At 41.2% G+C, this 20,437-nt stretch overlaps 1 protein-coding gene across 2 annotated transcripts in view; it reads right to left on the reverse strand.

The window, feature by feature from the left end:
• Positions 1 to 20,437, reverse strand: part of nphp4 (nephronophthisis 4) — a 186,114-nt gene that overhangs the window by 97,388 nt on the left and 68,289 nt on the right. The window contains exons 9-11 of one of the 2 annotated variants that reach the window (XM_085146678.1): positions 4,562 to 4,780; positions 3,900 to 4,038; positions 635 to 687 (exon numbers count right to left, since the gene is read on the reverse strand). In XM_085146678.1, coding sequence (XP_085002804.1) covers positions 635 to 687; positions 3,900 to 4,038; positions 4,562 to 4,780 — 411 coding nt within the window. Of the gene's footprint in view, positions 1 to 634; positions 688 to 3,899; positions 4,042 to 4,561; positions 4,781 to 20,437 lie in introns of both variants that reach the window. The other variant, XM_085146677.1, reaches the window with a different exon arrangement.

The raw sequence follows: 20,437 nt of genomic DNA on the forward strand, positions 1-20,437 counted from the left end.
CAAAAAGTGCAGACACTGTGTTTGCTTTTTTCTTGCTTCACTCAGGTACCAGCAGAATAAAACACAAAAGTTTTATTGCCAGGGTCACAGGAAGAAAACCCCATTGTTTGTGTAAACCACACAGCCTGTGTGCCCTCCCCTCTGCTGCTGTAATATTTCCAAGCATTCAACAGTGCACCATAATAGAATACAATATGAAAAATTGCAGTTTTATCATAGAACCCACATGACCCTGCTAAAGCTATTCTAAATACATCATTTTAAGAGGACTGCTTCCAAAGAATTGAAATGTTCCTGCTGGAGGAATTTGTACAGTTAACAGCTAAAGGGTGACATATTTTTCTCAGTGATGAGTTGAGACAGAGCAAAGTTCCTGCAAACATTAGTGCAGGTAGATAAATGACAGATGACTGGAGCAGGTAATGGACTGACCTTTTGACTAATTGTTTGTGTAAAAGAGTCTGTGTGGACCTACTGACACAGGTTCCTTTTGAAATAAGTATGAGTATAAAAGACAGCTTTAAAAAGGGTTTACTTGTTTTAAGTATTAACTTGGAACTTTAGAGAGAAGCTTTCTTGGCTGGCCAGTATTATAGGTCACCTGTAAAATTCAATAGGTGAGAAGGTGTGTTACCCCGGGGCCTTGAGGAGATTCTGGAGGAGAAGCTGGTGGAATGCGTTTCCGACCTAAAAAACAGAAAAACAAACGCACAATAAAGAAGATAAAGGCATTCAACCTAGAAACGTACACATCTGTAAAAGCCTTCCACTTCTGCGACGTATTCATGCTGAAGTCTTCATTATTCATCTGGAAATGTGCTAACAGCTCCAGTTCATTGTTTAACAAGGTTAATTAACAACATTGTAATATCTTCCACATGCTTTCTGCACCTGGTAGCACAGTTCATTTTATAGTTTGGTTAGACATTCAGTGGAATATTAGCTTGTGAGAGGGAATAGAAGTTGACTGCAAAATGCCACCTTTGTAATTGCTTTCCTGATGATTGGATTTGCGGTGAGCTGACATCTTGAGGTATAAAAAAAATACACTGTGATAATGTTTACTCAGTGCAGTGCACAGTGGAGTATATAACCGCGCAGAGCACTGGAATACCTAACTATTTACAGACCTAACAAATCTATCCAATTTCACACAGATAAGGAGGTGAGTTGGATTTAAATTTCACACTGACTTTAAAGTCTGACAATGCTTCCTGAGATTTTGGTTCGTAGCCATGGTAATACTGAAATGAAAGGTTCTCTAGCATCCCTTTGTCCTCCCTCTCTCGCACGCTGTCTCGCTCTCCGTGCTGGGCCTGACTGGCCTTTTGGAAATTGCTTCGGTTTGCCTGGGGTGTCTCAGTGTAGCTCCCATCTGTTCGGACTACGTGCACACAGAGTGGACATGGTGCTGCACTGGCTGGCTCTGTTTCACAAATGTGTTCTGGCATGCCCCTCCGCCCCCACCCCCCCGGGCAGCCATTTTGTTTTTAGGGCTTTCTCACTGTTTTTACTTCTCGAGCCCATGGAGAGCGTCTATCACCTCATTAGCTGGACTAATGTGCAATTAGCCATTTATTTGTGATCCCTCAGAGGCCTTCTTGACAGATTAGTGAACTACCACATGTGCGGCTGGTGAATTCAGACACCTTTAGGAGCAGTAAAGTTATACAGCTACGTAAGGACGACGGTCCATTAAAATTAATTTAAGAACATCTGCGTCGAACCAGCCAGATATGCTCCCTGATCTTCTTCTTAGCTCATCAGTATCAACAGGGAGCGGTGCATGATGGTCACTTAAACGACAAGGAATTCAGCGACTAAATTATAGATTAATAAAAGCGTACAGACTTCAGAATTTCCAACATTGTAATGCAAAGTCAGCATGTACCGTATGAGTTAAAGAATCATTCTGAGATCGGGTTCTTTCTTTCATAACAGCGAATTTAGCATGGAGCGTGCATTTAAATAAGCTATCTCCAGTTTAAAGCATCCTTTCTGGCATGTGTTTTAAATCCATGCAAATGCAGTCTTGGAAAAAAAAACAAAGTTGAGGATGATCAAGTTGCCTAAATCAAAGAATGGCAGTGATTCATGGTCTCATTCTCCTCTGAACGCCAGCCCAAATCATTCAAGCTTCTTGGGCAACCCTCTGAAGACGCGTGAACACTGATTAAAATGTCATTACTGACAATGCGCACTGCCAGAAGCTTTCTCTCCACACCGATGAAGTAGACCCCTGATCAACCGCATTCTTGTCTCAAAAGTTAACAGCATCATTAGGAAGGTAAATCATCGAGCATACAGCCTGGGTCCACTCAAGTTTTTTCTGCTGTCACCGGGATTGAGTGGCTGTATGCAGTGTTTACTACACTTTTTTAATCAATTCACTGGCAGACACAGAGCAAATCAGCAGTTTGCGTTTCAATAAGAGATGCAGGCAGTGGCACATCATTTATCTTTGGCTGCGTGCAGGATGTGGAATATTTAATCAGAACTTTGTTTCAGTGGGAGGCCTCCAAAGCTTAGGGTTCAGCAGTTATTTTTAGAGTATCGTGGAACATCCGTGCTTAATTGGGAAAGATTTAAAAAAAAAAAAATGAAGAAGCTTCTGCTGGAAAAATCCAACAGCATCCACTGATAACCCCCTACCAATGTGACAAATAAGGGGCACGGTTCAGACTTAATTTTACACTCTTCATCGTAATGCCTACGGAAAGCAAAGAAGAGCCAATATGCATGGCTGATATGTTATTTCTGGAAAAATGTTTTTCAAAGCTTTACCACAAAAACCTCAACAAAGAGAGTCCCACAGTAAGAGTATCTTACCGTGACTTATTGCTTATTATGAATCATGAATATGTTTTTAGCACCACTTTGATATTCTTTACCCCGATATCCATCACATCTACTTTTTGAATGTCTGCAGAAATTGAGTTGCTGAAAAAGCACAAAGACACCGTGCACTGTCTAAACACATGCTTTCATTAAAATCAATCATCAGTCATATGTTTTCACTTGATAGCTGTGGAGCTTGTTCTTGAACTGTGAAATGTGTCTTACTGCAAAATATTAAAGAATAATTCCAGTTTAAACATTAAACAGTTTCACCACATTCAGCAGCTTTAACAATATTACAAAACACCAACAATATTTTGGTAATATGCAATATTCTTGTAGAAGCAATCATCCTGAAACGCCTCTGGGCACTTATTTGAGCAGTTATTTTGAGTCACTATATTTATTAAATTTAATTTCCCAGTCTGTGAACTGCCACCTTATTTTTGTGAAGGGCTTTGTGTGTCCACATGATCTTATGAGCTACGTAGTTCAGGGCAATGTATTCCTTGTAGGGCCTGCCAAAACAAACTGGTCCTGGGTGAGCGGCTAGACTAAGATCAATTAGTTAAAAAAAACTAAACAAACAAACAAAACAAAAATCAAGGGACATGGAATTTCCACTCTGAGAGCAGATCAAAGATGATTTTGCAAAGTAATGCAGGTTTAATATCAAAGAGGCCCTAATGGACAGCCAACGTCTTCACCTATCCCTTTAGGTGTATCCTTTATTCCCCCCAGACTCCAATCATAAAGTATATTGATCACGTAGAGAGCAGGCGGCCCTATTGAGATAACATGTGCACAAGACAGGCTAGTTCGTTGCCTGTTGCTTCAAAGTTTGGCTGATTGCAAACAGGTGCCGTTGCACTACTGAAGTGCACCCAACCTAAAAACACACGCATGCACAGAAATCAGACTACACACTTTCCATTTTAATAAATTATAGATGTAAGCAGTGAATAGCCTTTTATGTCTTTTTGTGGAGGAAAAGTCTTTGTATGAGCTTTCCAATTAATGTGTGCTTAAAAAGCCATTATGAATTACATAATGATATTTACCCTGTGAAGGTGATGAAGGTGATCTTCTCTGGCGAGGCACGTCTTCCTGTTTTGTGCTCAGGGATGGCTTTGGGCTGGATGCCTTACTTTCCAGGCTGGATGACAGCCAAAATTTGATCATATCCTTTGCTTCTGAGACCTCCTTGAGAGAAGGAAGTTTCAGACATTTCAACAAAAAAACAAAACAAAAAACAGAATGAAGAGTTCAGATTCTGCAGGGAAACGAATGAAAAAGCTGACAGAAGAAAGAAGACGTGATAGTGACATGCAGTTATTTCCAAACACCCAAGCAGTGTTGCAATCCTCTGCAAGGTGTGAAAAGTTAAGTCATATTAGGACGACTTGGGCACCCTTTGAAATTTTTGATACCGTCACCAAAACAACGTCACTTGCAGACAGCTGCCTACATCCATGCTATAAAATATCATGCAGAATTTCAGAGCAGAGCCTTCAGGGATGATAGAACCTGACCTTGAACGGTACTGTACGGGGGCCTAGCATGAAACCCAAGTGCGAATATAGATGATGTGAAAGCTTTTGAATTCAGGGAAGCAGTGTTGTGAGTACTGAAGGCTGCTGAAAAACCTCGTCTGAACACCTTTCAGTGGATTCTTCACATTTTAGTCTTTCGACAAAAGCATTCTTCTGTGCCATTGTATTACCTGAGCTGTGCCTGGAGCTGAGATTGGTGCAGGGCTCTGAGCTTTGGCAGATATCTCTGTGCTGTAGACCATGGCTCCATGAGGGTTTGGCTTTGCACCTCCTTGCAATACAAGCTGTATCTCTTCCCCCTTCCACTCAGCTGGCTCCTGGAAGGGACACCAAATCCCCCAACGAAGGCTATGCAAGAAAGCAGCGCGGGATGTAGAGGTAGCAGATAGCTGTGTGATGGAAAACGACAGAAGAATAGGGAATTCAGACATTGATATGATGATCTCGCAAAAAGAAACTGGTGATTAACAGTTGTAAAAACTAAACTGAATGTAGTCTTTTCTCTTTCATCCAAATGAATAATTACAATCTTTTATAGTGTTTAACTGTGATCAACTGATAATGTTATTTAATTTATAAAGCAGAGCATTAACAGTCTCCAAGTACAACCAAAGAACAAAAACATAATTGAATTTGCCAACTTGTAAATCCTTATCTCTAATCACAAAAATGAACTGCAAGAGGCCTTAAAACTGTGTGGCATGGTGGTGCTTGTCGTTAGCACTGAGCATTCTCTAAATCCCACATCGCACACACGGTTTGGAAGCAGCTTTGCTGTGTTTGAACATGATTTACAATCAGTGCCGCTGAGGCTCTACTTCAGCCGTCCCAGGAAAAGTAAAAAAACATTCTGCTTTAAATCATCCACAGAGAGACTCAGTGGTTTTGCTGAATCGATTAATAAGCTGGTCAGCCTCAGACGATTGTAATCAATCATAGGTAGGACAGTACAGAATACACAACAAGCCTGCTAGCCCCACACTGCTCCAAGACAAAGCCGGCCATGTAATAGTTTGCTGAATGCTTCAAATTCCACTGAGAATAGTTCTTTAATGTAACACCATAATCTGGCACTATAGAAAATCAGTCATAAAAGTAGTGTCTTTATTCTAAATGTCATACAGTACCTGTTAGAGGTACAATAGAATACAATTATCCATGCAATGTGTTAAGGAGATTTTAGCTAATTTTGTGCCATATAATCTACAAACTAATCTAAAACCACTCTTGCAAAGGTCAACTAAAAAAAAGTAATGATATTCAGAGTGTGATGTTTCGGTTCTTTCTTCATTCTATATAAAAAGTTAAGTCCCATCGTCCCAAGGTAGGAGAGCAAAGCAGAACTGCTTTTCCATAAAGTCACTTTTTACTTCAGTATATAAAAGGAGAGCAGCCAAAAGGTTAAAAGAGTCTTCACCATGATAGATCCAGTCAAAAATTCACTAGACAGAACATATCTTACTCAGTACCACAGAGGCTATTCCAGATGGGAGCAGCATTTGTGTAATTGTGTTTCTGTTTCCTGTTTGCCACTAGAGTTCAAGATGTTCATTCACAATCCAGTACCATCTTTCAGCAGAGTTTCCAATTACACATCGTGTTATCGTATGGCCTTGTAGGCCTTATGGAACTTTCCCAGATTTAAAAATAAAAGCAGGATGGGCACCAGTTGGGCTGATGGGGTGAGCAGGTGCTGCAAGGCTGAAATGCAGCAACCTGGGTCAGAGTCCAACCCAAACACCCTCTGCTGGGTATCTGCTGCCCGTCTTTCTCCCGGTTTTCCTGTTCACTCTCCACTGTCTAACAAAGGCAAAAGGCCCAAATAAATGCAGGGCCATACTGATTATGTTCTTGATAGGCTCTCTGGGATTTCTATTTGTAGTAAAACCATTTTCATTAAGCATAAATAACATTATGCTCCACAATCCATGTTATGGCATTTGCTGTTTAACACACTAAACTAACAGCAGCAGCAGGAGCTACCTGATAACAGTCACCACAACCAGCTGGAGTATACAATTTCGGATACAGTTTCTGTTGAGATTCAACTCCTAACAATTGCTGTAGTTATCTTTTAGCCTCAAGAGTGGATGTTGCAATCACTTGTAAATCTTGAACTTACCAATCAGGACACTGTGTAATCAGTAATATTGTCAAAAACTCAGATTGTCTGTAAATAAATAATTATTTTAGTCACTCAATCCACTCAAAATCATACAGGACTCTCTAGTGGGACTGTAGCCAGATTAGACACTGGCATTAACAGTAAGTGGACACTTTCTCTCTAGATAGGATGTGATACTGATAAACACTGGTTGGAAGTTCATCCATTTCAAGCACGCCTAGGGTAGAGCACGCAAACACAGGAATTAATCCCAGTGCTCTGAAAAATAGGGATGTCGTGTAATCGACAGGCACATCTCTAAATCAGTTAAGACATTTTAGATGAAATGTATAGTGGGAGAAGATGAGTATATATGTGTTGTGACATCCTTCTCGATTTCACTGAACTAAAACATACGTTTTTATCAGACATTTTTCACTGAAAAGATAACAACAAACGAACGCCCACATTCATGAAATTCTACTTTCATAATATCAACGAAATATTCAGAAGAAGAACGAACAAAAACTTTTCGGTGCGATAACACATTTCTATTTAAATGAAAGAGGAAGCTTTACATTCGGCCTGGTCTACATACCTGCTGAGTGAGAGACACTGGAGTTAGAGACGCTGTGGCCGGAAACATGTGCCATTTAAAAAACAAACAAAAAAAAAACAAACCTGATTATTGAAGCAACCATATTAAAATATGCCAATTCTGATACATACCCGGCCAGAGCCTTAAGCCTCAAACATGAAAGCTTGTGCAAAATTCTCATATAGACGAGTCAGTCTAGAGTTTTTATAAAGTTGGACACTGCAAGCAAGCAACATAAAATAAGTTGCAGTGTCTCTTAGGCTGTTAGGTGTGGTGTGTTAAATCTGAGGTTTTAGGGGTGACTGTCACAGCAATGACTGCATGCTATTTAATTAGCTGCCAGTTTCCACCACAATTAATAGACCTACAAATCCAATATGGCATGATGAAACACCATCTAAGGTGAATGAAAAGCAAGACTGGTGCATTTCTGTGCCCTGCTTTCTTAAATAAATTGTGATCTGTGTGGTCACGGTTATTGTAGTATCTTTTGTTGACCAAGCCATCTACTACGGTGTCCCTCCTTGAGAGATTTTTCTTATAGCACCGCAGTGCACTGACCTTTGCAAAAGAGGTCCTTGTCATGTAAGCTTAAACTTAGATCATTTTGTTCTATTCCTGTGAAAAATAACCAGCGCACTCTTTGTTTTTCTGTTGAGGGCTGCTTCAAAATGTCAGTTTACTATGAATTATGCAAAGTAATTTCACTGCCCAGTTAACAAAGCCCAAAGTGAAGTGTTCAGATAGCTTAATGGAGCTGACATTTTGAATACTACAAGTGAAAGTGCACTGCAGCAGGGACTACGTGTGGCAAAGGTGTAAAGGTTAAATTCATGTCAGCTCCCTGCTTGACAGCAAATTTGAATATTCGCTTTTTATAATATACAATAAACGAACACCTAAACCTGCAGTGTTTATTAAGTTCTTCGACTGCTGTTTCCTTCCTTTTATACTGACAAACCAACCTTCGGACTTTGTGTTTGGCTTTCGTGTTTGGGCCGAGATACCTGCCAATTTGTCGCTTGTGTGACACTTTAGAGAGAATTAAGCAAGAGAGTACCCAGTCCTGCCATTAAAGGTCTGTTATTCCATCTAAGAAACTCTTTAAAGCCTCACATATCTCAAGTGGCCAAAGTTGCTGATCAATACTCCATTCTTCTTGAAAGGGAGCCAGTTTCAGACTATAATTTTACCCTCTAGTAGCACAGACATTAACAACATTTTTTTTTAACTTCAGAACTATATGGCAGACATAAAACAGCAGTGTATTCCCCCTTCAGGCATTGCCTGTTTTTCTATTTCATGGGGGTTGAATTAATAGGATGCTTTATATGAAATGTTAAATCAAATAAGTCTATTTTCAAAGCGATGATTTTGTTCAAATGAGTAGACTAGAGAAAGATCATTTTATGGCACAGGGAGTAGCCAGTAAAAATTGCAAGGCAATTTATCTAATGTGTCTCTTTTTTTTTTCGCACTCTGTGTCTGTAACATCTCTGTGCTCTGCGCAGAACATGAGGGAAAGAACAAAATGAGTGTCTCGCACATGACCCAACGCTCACTTCTTGTATTATTCAGTGAATATATTGCAGGAGTGATTCGGGAGCAAAAACGCTGGCCGAGCTCTGAGAGAATGAGAGAGACAAAAGACCAATCAGGGGGCCTTTTCTATAGGGACGCCTACAGCCTTTGAAAAAAAAAGAAGAAGCTTTTATCTGTCCAAAACTCAATGCTTATCACACTTTCAATCTTCCAATCATAAGAAACTGAGCCCATGTTCAAAACTGCACCAAGTAGCTGAATGGGAATCTAAAAGGAATGAGAAGTGAGCTAAACATCCATTAAAGTTACAAATATGAAGTTATTAAAGGTCAAAGTGGAGGCGTTTGGGTTTTTTTTGCCTTTTCTTCTTTTGGCAGGTTTACAAAAACAGAATTCTGCGATTACAACAATGGCGACGAAAGATATCACACCAAGAAATAATTCTCTTTGAGACGCAAAGTGTGAATCACTGTCACGGTTTCAGTACAGCGGTTTTAAAATGCTTCAGGACAGCGCGATCTACATATGAACTGCAAAAAAAATAAAATGATAAAGCACCAAAAGCGTGGGGTGGCAAACAATAGGACTGAGGGGATCTCAAAGGGACTCTTGAGGTTTGAGTAAACAAACAGGATAATAGTTCCACTCAACGCCAGGCAGAAATATTCACAATATGCATGTAATCCTTCTACAGAGACAGTCATCAGAATTCAAAAGGCAGGAGCTTAAGCGCTACAATATTCATTTCCGTGATTACACGACAGCCGAGATCAATGGTACATCTACATGCAGGTGTAAGGGCTTTAACAGTGTCGTGGTAAGAGCACAGCACCGTAAGAGGCAGTCAGCTGACGCATTTGTGTTAAGGTCCTCTGGTGAGAAGAAAGTTGGCGAGAGGGTCAGACGAATCGACTTATTCTGAGCACCACAGTGTGTCAGTGAGACTTAATCAATCGCAAAGCCTGCTGGTGACAGCAGAGAGACATCAAATCAATCGCATTATATTTCACTGGCAATGAAGTATGACTCTTTGCACCCGCGCCGTTTTGGGGAGGAAACATTTGAATTAATCAAAAGAATTTGTCATTTGAATTGTAAGTTGTTTTTCCACGTGTTCGCTGTTGTGCACTATGTCGGACAAGGCAGAATGATCAATAGCCAATTTCCCCAAAGTGTGATTACACCGTTGATTTGAGCGTTAAAGGCTACATTTAAAATAAGAGCCATTAACTTTCACTCAGAGAGCAACTCTGCACTTGTTTCAATAGTGCACCGGGGAGGGGGGAAAAAATAGAAACAAAAGCCTGAGGCAAAACCAGAGAAGCTGCAAACTTTTTCATAAAGTTGCACTGAGGAAAAAACAAAAACAATAACAGCGATGTCACCGCACACATAATTGCTCCAACTGGTAAAGTGTTTTCTAAGGGAAGAATCCATCAACCTTGTTTAGAAGTGTAAAACATAACGCTGCAGCATTTCTAGACAAATAAGTGTGTCTGTTCTCAAACATAATACAGAGTGGAAACAAAGATCTCACGTCTGTAACCCGGAGCAAGAAAAGTAATCATCAAACTTTTGGGGGACACCGAGGAGAAGACAGGAAGAAGGAAATTATTATAAAGGTGACAGAAGGCGAGTTTTGCACATCAAAGAGAGCTGAAAACGCATATCCCAGTAGACAAGAAGAACTGGAGGAACAGATACTTACCAGTGCAATTTACTACTACTTATTAACTCAGAAAAAGTAAGAACATATAAAAGGGGGCTGGGGAAAGCCACCGTTAATTTAAGGAACAACCACCAAGTCAGACTGGCTCCTGCTGTGCCTGTTTAAGTTTTCTTGATGTGCCCTAATATGAAGGAGCCAAGTTTGCGATACGCCGAGATAAAGCAGTATGCAGAAACATATTTTTGGAAAAGCTCAAAGAAAAATGGCAAGACACTCATCGACTCGGGGCTTTCTAGAGAATGGCAGGAATTAATCCTAAATTAGGGGGATGTGAGCATTGATGAGAGACAAAGTCTGACAGTTATTACCATTACCGCAGTCTGTTGGGCTGTTCGAGTCATTATTTCAGCCAAGACCCTGTGACAGGCACCAGCCCACAGCTCCCGCTACTTATTCTCTACAATGAGAAGCCCTGAAGGAAGTGAGAGAACATGCACAGAGATCATTAACTTAAGAGCACTAAACCACTCACATTTTCATCCATCTGTACAAGTAGTCCAAATGAACCCAGCAGGCTTCTGTGCTCTATTCAGCTCACCAAGGCCAAATCAAGCTTGGGAAGGAATTGTGTTCCTTTTCAGCTCTCGCTGTTGACAGGCACAACTTCAAGGAGGTGTTCATGATAGTCACTCAGGCTCAGGCCAATTTGCCATGGACATGCATGTCTTTTATTCGAGCTTTGATGTTCGACAGTACACACCGATAGACAGAGCTCTGACGGTTAAGCGTTTGACTCGCTCAATTTTATTCTGGAATGGTTTTTTTTGAAAAGAAGCATAGTGAAACGTTTAAACCCATTAGGAGATATTTTGCTGGCTTTTAGGAAAATTATAGTTTAGGCACAGACCAAATGCTCAGGATGGAGGTTTTTATCCTCGCTCTAGCGGTTTTACAGACGTTAACATCACTTGGCTGGTCCACCGCTTTGGACCAGCCTCATTAAGTCATGGACCATTTGAGTTTTGTTTTTTTCACAGTGAGGGGGTGCAAAAATGTCCATAAGACAAACTTAACTCATGACATATGCCTTATTAAATTCTGGCGAGTGGAAACATAATCAGTAGTTTTCTCATTTAAAATAATACAGACACATTTAACTGACAGCGACAATATGAAGTGCTTCAGATGATTATCAATCCCTCATCAAAGCATCAGATCACTCGTACCTCTTTGCATGAAAATTCAAATCGCCAAAAGATAATCGTAATACGATAAGCTTATATAATCACTCGCTGAAAGTTAATGACACCGCGTGCGCGTGAGAGTTTACGCCAAGCAAATACCTTTTCCAAAACAAACCTGTCGACATGATATCTCAAAATTAATCGTGTAATATTTTTTGTCTCCAGTACACTGATATACTGCAGACTCGGATTTGTCTAATCTGCCCTAGTTGTGATGAGCTGTATGGAACAGTGGAGAGGAAAAGCTAAATTAGACTTTTCTACAGCTGCTTGGGCTTCAAATGTCTCTGAAATGCTACTGACTTCTTTATGCAACTGCTATTTTAAATGAAAATCAAGTCTGGACTGAATCTCATCTACATTAAAAAAAAAAAAAAATCCCCCCCCCCAAAATAAATAAATAAAAATAAATAACACAGCCCCAGTCTGAGCAGGCCATTCACAAGAAAACCATTAGATGAGCAAACATCATCACCAATGCCTCTCTGGCTGCCAGGGCCCTGCATCCGTCTGGAGAAGGATGGCACTGCTGGCAGGCACTGACAGGGTAAGACTCACTCTGGGCCAATCGCAGGGGGAGATTGATGCACTTCTCACTGGGGGGAGAACTGACATTCATTTTAATTAGGCGGGCGAAATATTGTCTCTGCGGCACGCAGCCTTACTTGCCTCAGCTTCACATTTGGAAGGAAGGGGGCGGGGGCCCGGGAAGCAATGCCCTCAGAATAGGCCACCGATGAGCTAAATATATCACTTTTAAATCCTGATGACATTACTTTGCTTAAGATGTTTGATTAACATTTAATTAACATTTGTATGACATTTCAGATCAGTAGCAAACAAATATATAACCGGTTTCTTTGAGGGAGCGGGCCACACCAAGAGGGAGGTCTCCACCCCCCCGTTATGTAATGCCAGCAGACAGGAAGAACTGCGACCAAGGGAGGGGCGCGTGAGTTCACAGAGCGGTATTACAGTAAAGAAGATGTTCTGATGAGCATTTGATTGGGAAGAGCTTCGCAAGATACTTTCCATTCAGCAAACATCATTAAAGCCTGCAGGGGCCCACAAAAACCACTCAACACACACACACACACGCACACTCAAAAGCACACAAACAGCTACTTAAGGGAAATACCTGTCGGTGAGCCAATTAAAACCCAAATAAGATCCTCTGTGGCACAGAGGAGAAGTTCTACACCATCACGTTTAATAAACCCAGCCACAACCTATGTCACTGCTTTCTGCTCCACATACTGTTTATCCTCCATCCCCTGGCAGTGACAACCGAGACAGAGAGAAGAATAAAAAGATCATTAAGAGAGTGATATTTATTATAGCTCAGCTAATGGAAGGATTGTCAAATACCAAACGCGACACATGCCCGCGTAAGACGCTGAACCACAATTACTAAGCCATCAGTCAAGTGTGTATTGGCTCATTCAATATATTAACAGTAGAGTTTTTAATATGCTGCCGGAGGAGCAGCTTACTATTTCCTTATGTTGATGTTCTAATTAGCACAATAAACAGAGCGACTTCAGCTCTTGTCGAGGCACAGAGACAAGGCGGAACTGCACCTGTGACAACACAGCAGGCCTGTCAAGCCTCAGATTGCTGAACACGTTGAATCAGTCTGCGTGGGGTTATGGTGAAAGCGATACTCCACATATCAGTGGAAAAAGCATGAAGAGGAAAGAGCAAAGAACTTGTTAACCCCCATTTTCCAACCAACCAACTTGTATACTACATACAGTAGTAATCAACACTTCTTACAAGCATAGGGCTGCTTCATTTTGTGGGTTTACATGTTATTTTCAAAGGAAAAGTCTGGCTCACAAGCAACACATCTTCTTCCCCGCAGACATCAAGTGCATAACACCACTCAACAGGGTTCTCCTTTTAAAACAGCAGATGAAAAATAGAGAGGGTCAACCAACCCATGAAACTAACATTAGATTAATTTACAAGCTGAACACAGCAAATATAACCCACTAGCAACAGTTGTCATTTCAGGCAAAACAATGTAATAGCTTCTGGCAAGAGGGGAGATGATTTCCTCACCACTGTCTGAAACGGTTGCTAAAGGAGAGCTTAGTGAGCAGTCAATTGTGGGAACACGGCAATGCTTGAGTAAAAACAGAACAAAATGTTCCTGGGATGAACAATAATGGGCTGCCAAAACACCTCCAGAAGGGCTGGGATTTTCAGTTGTGTTAAAGAAAAATGAAAAAAAAAACAAAGTGACCGTGACATATATTTCCACAGCACTAATTTACCAAGACATGAGCAGAGTCACATATTACTCACAATTTTGCTTTGTTAAGTTTAAACTCTACTGTTTAGCAAAGGCTCCCATAATGCACTGAGTGTTTCTCCTTCAATTGCCTCTTTTTACTCTGTTTTATTCATCACTCTGCATTTAATCATTAATAACAGATTATCTTTTTTCCGGTCTTCCTCCGAGTGCTCACAGCAAATGTCCACCACTCCCTGAGCTTTCTTCCTGTTTAAACAGAGTTTTTCCTTCCCACTGTGACCAAGTGCTTGCTCATAGGAGGTCAGCTGATTGGTGGGGTTTTCGCTGTGATGACTGTTGTGATTTGGTCCCATATGTGCAAAATTGAATTGAATTAACAATCTTCAGCACAATTCTAAATGATTTGCTTCATTTCAGTATAATACTAGTATACTGCATTAGTGTACATGCGGTTTATTGCAGACTTTAATCGTCTCTATAGCAGGATGTTCTGACAACTCCCTGCGCAGATCTCTCTGTACAGTTCAGGATACAGGAAATTGTTAATTTCTCCATGAGCTCTGTACCCACTGTAGTCATCAGTCTCATTTATTTGGAAATTGCTCCCTGTCACTTCTCTGACAGCTAACAGATGTATTAGGATTGTAGTTTTAAATTAAACCACAGACAGCAAACAATACAACATTCACAAACGCCGCCCGACCCCAACTCTGTTTCTTTCATATGACCATGTTTTCTTTAAATTGGAATGTTGCTTTAAATAGCATGTAAGACATAGGCACGCTGCCAAATTCAGACCTGCGTCTGCATACATCTGCGTGAGAGCTCAGGAAAGGGCAAAACAGTGAGTACATTTAAAGGTCATGCATTAATGGTCACACTTCCTCCCACGCTCAGTAATCAACTGTGCCACTCACTGAATGCAGTCAGGGTCAAAGGTGGCACAACCTGAAAATGTGATGCAGGTGACACTTTTATCACTGGTTGCCCAGTTACTCGAGCTGAGATCCCATTTCAGTACATGACACATCGCAAAACTGTCAAAACCCTTTTTCAGCAACACAAGTTTGCTGCTGCGAAACAGCTTGGGAGAGTCACCAATTACTGTTCCGAGGATGTGATTCACTTTTGACACTCTCTCAGAAGCATAGCAGTGGTTAGTGAGAGGATGAAACCAAGTAGCTCTCTTAAAATGTCCCTCCCTTCCCTTCTATCTATCTATCCATTTTGCTTTCCATCTTTCCATCTTTCATTCCCTGTGTCAGTGTTTTGGATGGCTGTAGCTGTCAAATTCTCCGACAAATTGTTTCCTGGCAAAAGGACAAAGCCACGAGGGCCAGCAGAGCCTTCTTCACTGATTTCCTCCGGACTACCCACCCCACCCCCAACCTACACCCCCACACCCATTAGCGATGAGCTAGTGCTTGTCAGCAGAAGAAGGCGGACAACAATAAGCCCCATCGTCTTGCATTAAGCTTTATGTAACTGTATTACATGGCTCAATAGATGAGTACTGCTGCGCTAACGGTAGCTGAGGAGAGGCAGCAATCAGCAAGCAGGAGCAGGGGCAGAGATGTCTCAGATGAAGTTACGGCAGGGCTAAATTGGTGCTGACAGAAAACAATTAGGAGAGGCGTCATTGCCTCGCATCAGTTGTCAGTGACCCGAGTATTCGCACAGTGAGCAAACCGCAGCTTATGGAAGGCATTCACTTAAACCTTTAAGTGCATAACTAAAAGCATGATGTGCTATGTTGAATAGTACATCATGAGTAGAGTTTTTTCCACTTCTTACAGTGGGGCAAAAAAGTATTTAGTCAGCCACCGATTGTGCAAGTTCCCCCACTTAAAATGATGACAGAGGTCAGTAATTTGCACCAGAGGTACACTTCAACTGTGAGAGACAGAATGTGAAAAAAAAATCCATGAATTCACATGGTAGGATTTGTAAAGAATTTATTCGTAAATCAGGGTGGAAAATAAGTATTTGGTCAATAACAAAAATACACCTCAATACTTTGTAACATAACCTTTGTTGGCAATAACGGAGGTCAAACGTTTACTATAGGTCTTTACCAGGTTTGCACACACAGTAGCTGGTATTTTGGCCCATTCCTCCATGCAGATCTTCTCAAGAGCAGTGATGTTTTGGGGCTGTCGCCGAGCAACACGGACTTTCAACTCCCGCCACAGATTTTCTATGGGGTTGAGGTCTGGAGACTGGCTAGGCCACTCCAGGACTTTCAAATGCTTCTTATGGAGCAACTCCTTTGTTGCCCGGGCGGTGTGTTTTGGATCATTGTCATGTTGGAAGACCCAGCCTCGTTTCATCTTCAAAGTTCTCACTGATGGAAGGAGGTTTTGGCTCAAAATCTCACGATACTTGGCCCCATTCATTCTGTCCTTAACACGGATCAGTCGTCCTGTCCCCTTGGCAGAAAAACAGCCCCATAGCATGATGTTTCCACCCTCATGCTTCACAGTAGGTATGGTGTTCTTGGGATGCAACTCAGTATTCTTCTTCCTCCAAACACGACGAGTTGAGTTTATACCAAAAAGTTCTACTTTGGTTTCATCTGACCACATGACATTCTCCCAATCCTCTGCTGTATCATCCATGTGCTCTCTGGCAAACTTCAGATGGGCCTGGACATGCACTGGCTTCAGCAGCGGAACACGTCTGGCACTGCGGGATTTGATTCCCTGCCGTTGTAGTGTGTTACTGATGGTGACCTTTGTTACTTTGGTCCCAGCTCTCTGCAGGTCATTCACCAGGTCCCCCCGTGTGGTTCTGGGATCTTTGCTCACCGTTCTCATGATCATTTTGACCCCACGGGATGAGATCTTGCGTGGAGCCCCAGATCGAGGGAGATTATCAGTGGTCTTGTATGTCTTCCATTTTCTGATGATTGCTCCCACAGTTGATTTTTTCACACCAAGCTGCTTGCCTATTGTAGATTCACTCTTCCCAGTCTGGTGCAGGTCTACAATTCTTTTCCTGGTGTCCTTCGAAAGCTCTTTGGTCTTGGCCATGGCGGAGTTTGGAGTCTGACTGGTTGAGGCTGTGGACAGGTGTCTTTTATACAGATGATGAGGTCAAACAGGTGCCATTCATACAGGTAACGAGTGGGGGACAGAAAAGCTTCTTACAGAAGACGTTACAGGTCTGTGAGAGCCAGGGATTTTCCTTGTTTGAGGTGACCAAATACTTATTTTCCACCCTGATTTACGAATAAATTCTTTACAAATCCTACCATGTGAATTCATGGATTTTTTTTTCACATTCTGTCTCTCACAGTTGAAGTGTACCTCTGGTGCAAATTACTGACCTCTGTCATCATTTTAAGTGGGGGAACTTGCACAATCGGTGGCTGACTAAATACTTTTTTGCCCCACTGTATATAGAGCATGTGAAGGAGCTGGGAAAGGAGCGATTACAAAGGTTGAAAAATTTTACAAGGCTGGCATGAAACTGTGCGCATTTGTTTGTGTTGGCATAAACTTACCTTACTCACCTTCTATTGTAAGTCTAAGGCCTTCTCATTTTACCATAAAAACAAAGGTTCTTGACACCAATACAGTATTGGGTTTATATGTCATGTAAGTGGGATAAAAGTGTAACCTCTAATGATGTTCAAGGATAGTTTCTGGCACTGGCTGTGAATAGTCTTGACCTTTACTTTGTTCACTAACTGCTTGGTTTACACATATAAGTAAGTCTGAAATGCTTCACAATAAGGTCGTGGGCACTGACATAAATCTATGGATTTATTTCAAACCATTTAATAAGTAAAAAAGTCTGTGCCAGAGAAAAGTAAATCCTCTAAATATTTTGTGATCAAACCCCACATTAAGAGCACCAAACAGCAAAAGCACTGTATCACACTGTGATGAAAGCAGAAACATCAGAGGGCAGCAACTGAAACAAATTAAGCCAACAATTATCAGCACGGACACTGCAAAAGGTAAGAGAGGAATTTTTCAACATTCTACAAAAGTTGAAGAAGTGTCAAGCGACAGCTTTTACCCTGAAACCCTCTTAAATCTCTCATTATGTCTCATATCATTGGAGTAGGTATTAGTTTATGCTAAAAATGCCACATTTCGTCCAAGAAATCAATGACATGCATACATAAGCAATTAAAGTAAAAACATAGTAAGAGATGGAGGAAAATAAGGTTACCTTCATCTTAATATTTTGTAGCATCATAATTACTGAGCAAGGCAGTGAGCAGAGCAACTAACTGCAACTCTTAAGCACTGCTGTCTTTTTCTCTCCCCCCTCCCCCCTCCCTGAGTTTCTTCGACATTAAGCGAAGCAATATGGAGAAGTGTGTTAAAATGGACATAGAAGGACACAGTTCCCCTGTGTTCACTCAATCAAAGTACAGGCACTTTGCGGTGTGTCAGGCAGTACAGTACAATGGTGTCAAAAGGATAAGAGAGAATGAAATAGCAAAACACAGAGCAAGCAGGTAAAAGGACTGTGGGCACAGTGTGTGTGTGTGGTCGCAAAGAAAAGTTGATTATTTGAAGTTCATTGACCCCAGATATCCTCTGAGAACAGCCTATCAGACAAATTCCCAGTTCCTCTCCTTTCCCCAGCCTCCTTCATTTAAATCGTTATCTCCATCCCTCTGACTGCTAAGGAGCATAAAAAAGGGTGCTCAAAGGCTCTCAGAGAGAGAGAGAGAGAGAGAGAGAGAGTGCATGGCAGTGGGAGAGCAGGCAAAAAATAGAGAGAGAGAGAAAAAAGGCGCCCGATCATAGCCAAAATCAAAAATACCAAAGAGGATAAGTGACGACACTGCATGATGTTCTTTCTTCATAACCAAAGGCGATAAGGGTAATGCAATTTTTGTAAAAAAGGAGGCCATCCTTGTTCTTTGTCTTACTGTGAGAAGCAGACTGGCTTTCAACACAGCAAGGATGAGACATGTAGGCAGTCTCAGAGCACCAGGTGATTGCCTCTGTATTGCAGCGGTAATGTCTTGCAAGAGAAGGGATTTCAACAAAATTGTTTTACAGTTTTCACCCACCTCATCCCCCTCAGAATGCATCAAAAGATATAATTTTATTTAATCAAAGGGAAAAAACAGTAAGGCAGACTGGCATGTTGCTGCCATGCAAGCACAGCTCTGTAGCGGATGAAACTCTTTCAAGCTGCACTACACAGCACCATCTAGTGTCAGCATAGGCATTAAAAGATCGGATTCAAAGGAAGTAGCAGGATGTCCATACATAACTCAAAAGACAAATCCACACATGCAACAAACAGAGCGCTTCAGGAATGTAACACCCACTGCCCCCAAACTTTACAACAAAGCTACTGTATTATTGTTATTGATGAATCGATGAACGTTATTCTGCAAAAACACTGCAATATACTTCAGTTTATTAACAAGTTTATGACATCTTTCCTACAGTACTCAGTTATCCTATAATTCTATTAAACAGATGGACTTTTTTATTCTAATACATATAATATACCATCTAATATATTGTATAACTAATATGTATACTTAAATTTAGCATCTCAGTTTTCACAGTGCGGTGAAAAAAACCTGTCTTTATATTTTGAAACAAACTTTCTTGTCATTTTTTAGCTGCTTTAACACCCATTTTCAATCCAGTGCTTGTACCTGACCATTTTGAGAGATTATTGCTTTTTTGTGTTTGCTTATTAAGCCACTTACCACTGACCTATGAATCACTCAAGCATAGAAAAGGCACCTAATTCAAGAGATGATCCAGTCTTTTATCTACACGTAACAGACACCTCAGCAAAGAACAATTTTGAACTTAAGGGCTTTGTTAGAAAAAGTATAAAAAAATCTCAATGATAACACAGGTTTACAAATAGCATTCTTTGACCAGCAAGGTGATTCCCTAAATACCATTAGCCAAAAGCCTGGCATCTCTCAACACGGCCTGCAGTGTGTCCTTATGTGTGAGTACACACACACTAACAGAAGCCACTGATTTTCAAACACCACCAGAGTTATACTAGTGCTTGAAAAATCTTACAAGAGGTTGTGGAAGCAATCACACATGAACCCTCACATTTGTTGTTCTCAAGTGGTGTCAAGTAAGGTCTTAAATAATCAGGCCCCATCTTATCTTAATGACCTTGTAGTATCATATCACCCTATTAGAGCACTTCGCTCTCGCACTGCAGGCCTACTTGTTGTTCCTAAAGTATTTAAAAGTAGAATGGGAGGGAGAGCCTTCAGTTTTCAGGCTCCTCTTCTGTGGAACCAGCTTCCAGTTTGGATTTGGGAGACAGACACTATCTCTACTTTCAAGATTAGGCTTAAAACTTTCCTTTTTGCTAAAGCATATAGTTAGGGCTGGACCAGGTGACCCTGAATCCTCCTTTAGTTATGCTGCAATAGGCGTAGGCTGCCAGGGATTCCCATGATGCATTGAGTTTTTCCTTTCCAGTCACCTTTCTCACTCACTATGTGTTAATAGACCTCTCTGCATTGAATCATATCTGTTATTAACCTCTGTCTCTCTTCCACAGCATGTCTTTATCCTGTCTTCCTTCTTTCACCCCAACCGGTCGCAGCAGATGGCCCCGCCCCTCCCTGAGCCTGGTTCTGCCAGAGGTTTCTTCCTGTTAAAAGG

The sequence above is a fragment of the Neolamprologus multifasciatus genome, chromosome 20 (assembly GCF_963576455.1).
Source record: "Neolamprologus multifasciatus chromosome 20, fNeoMul1.2, whole genome shotgun sequence".
Taxonomy (NCBI): domain Eukaryota; kingdom Metazoa; phylum Chordata; class Actinopteri; order Cichliformes; family Cichlidae; genus Neolamprologus; species Neolamprologus multifasciatus.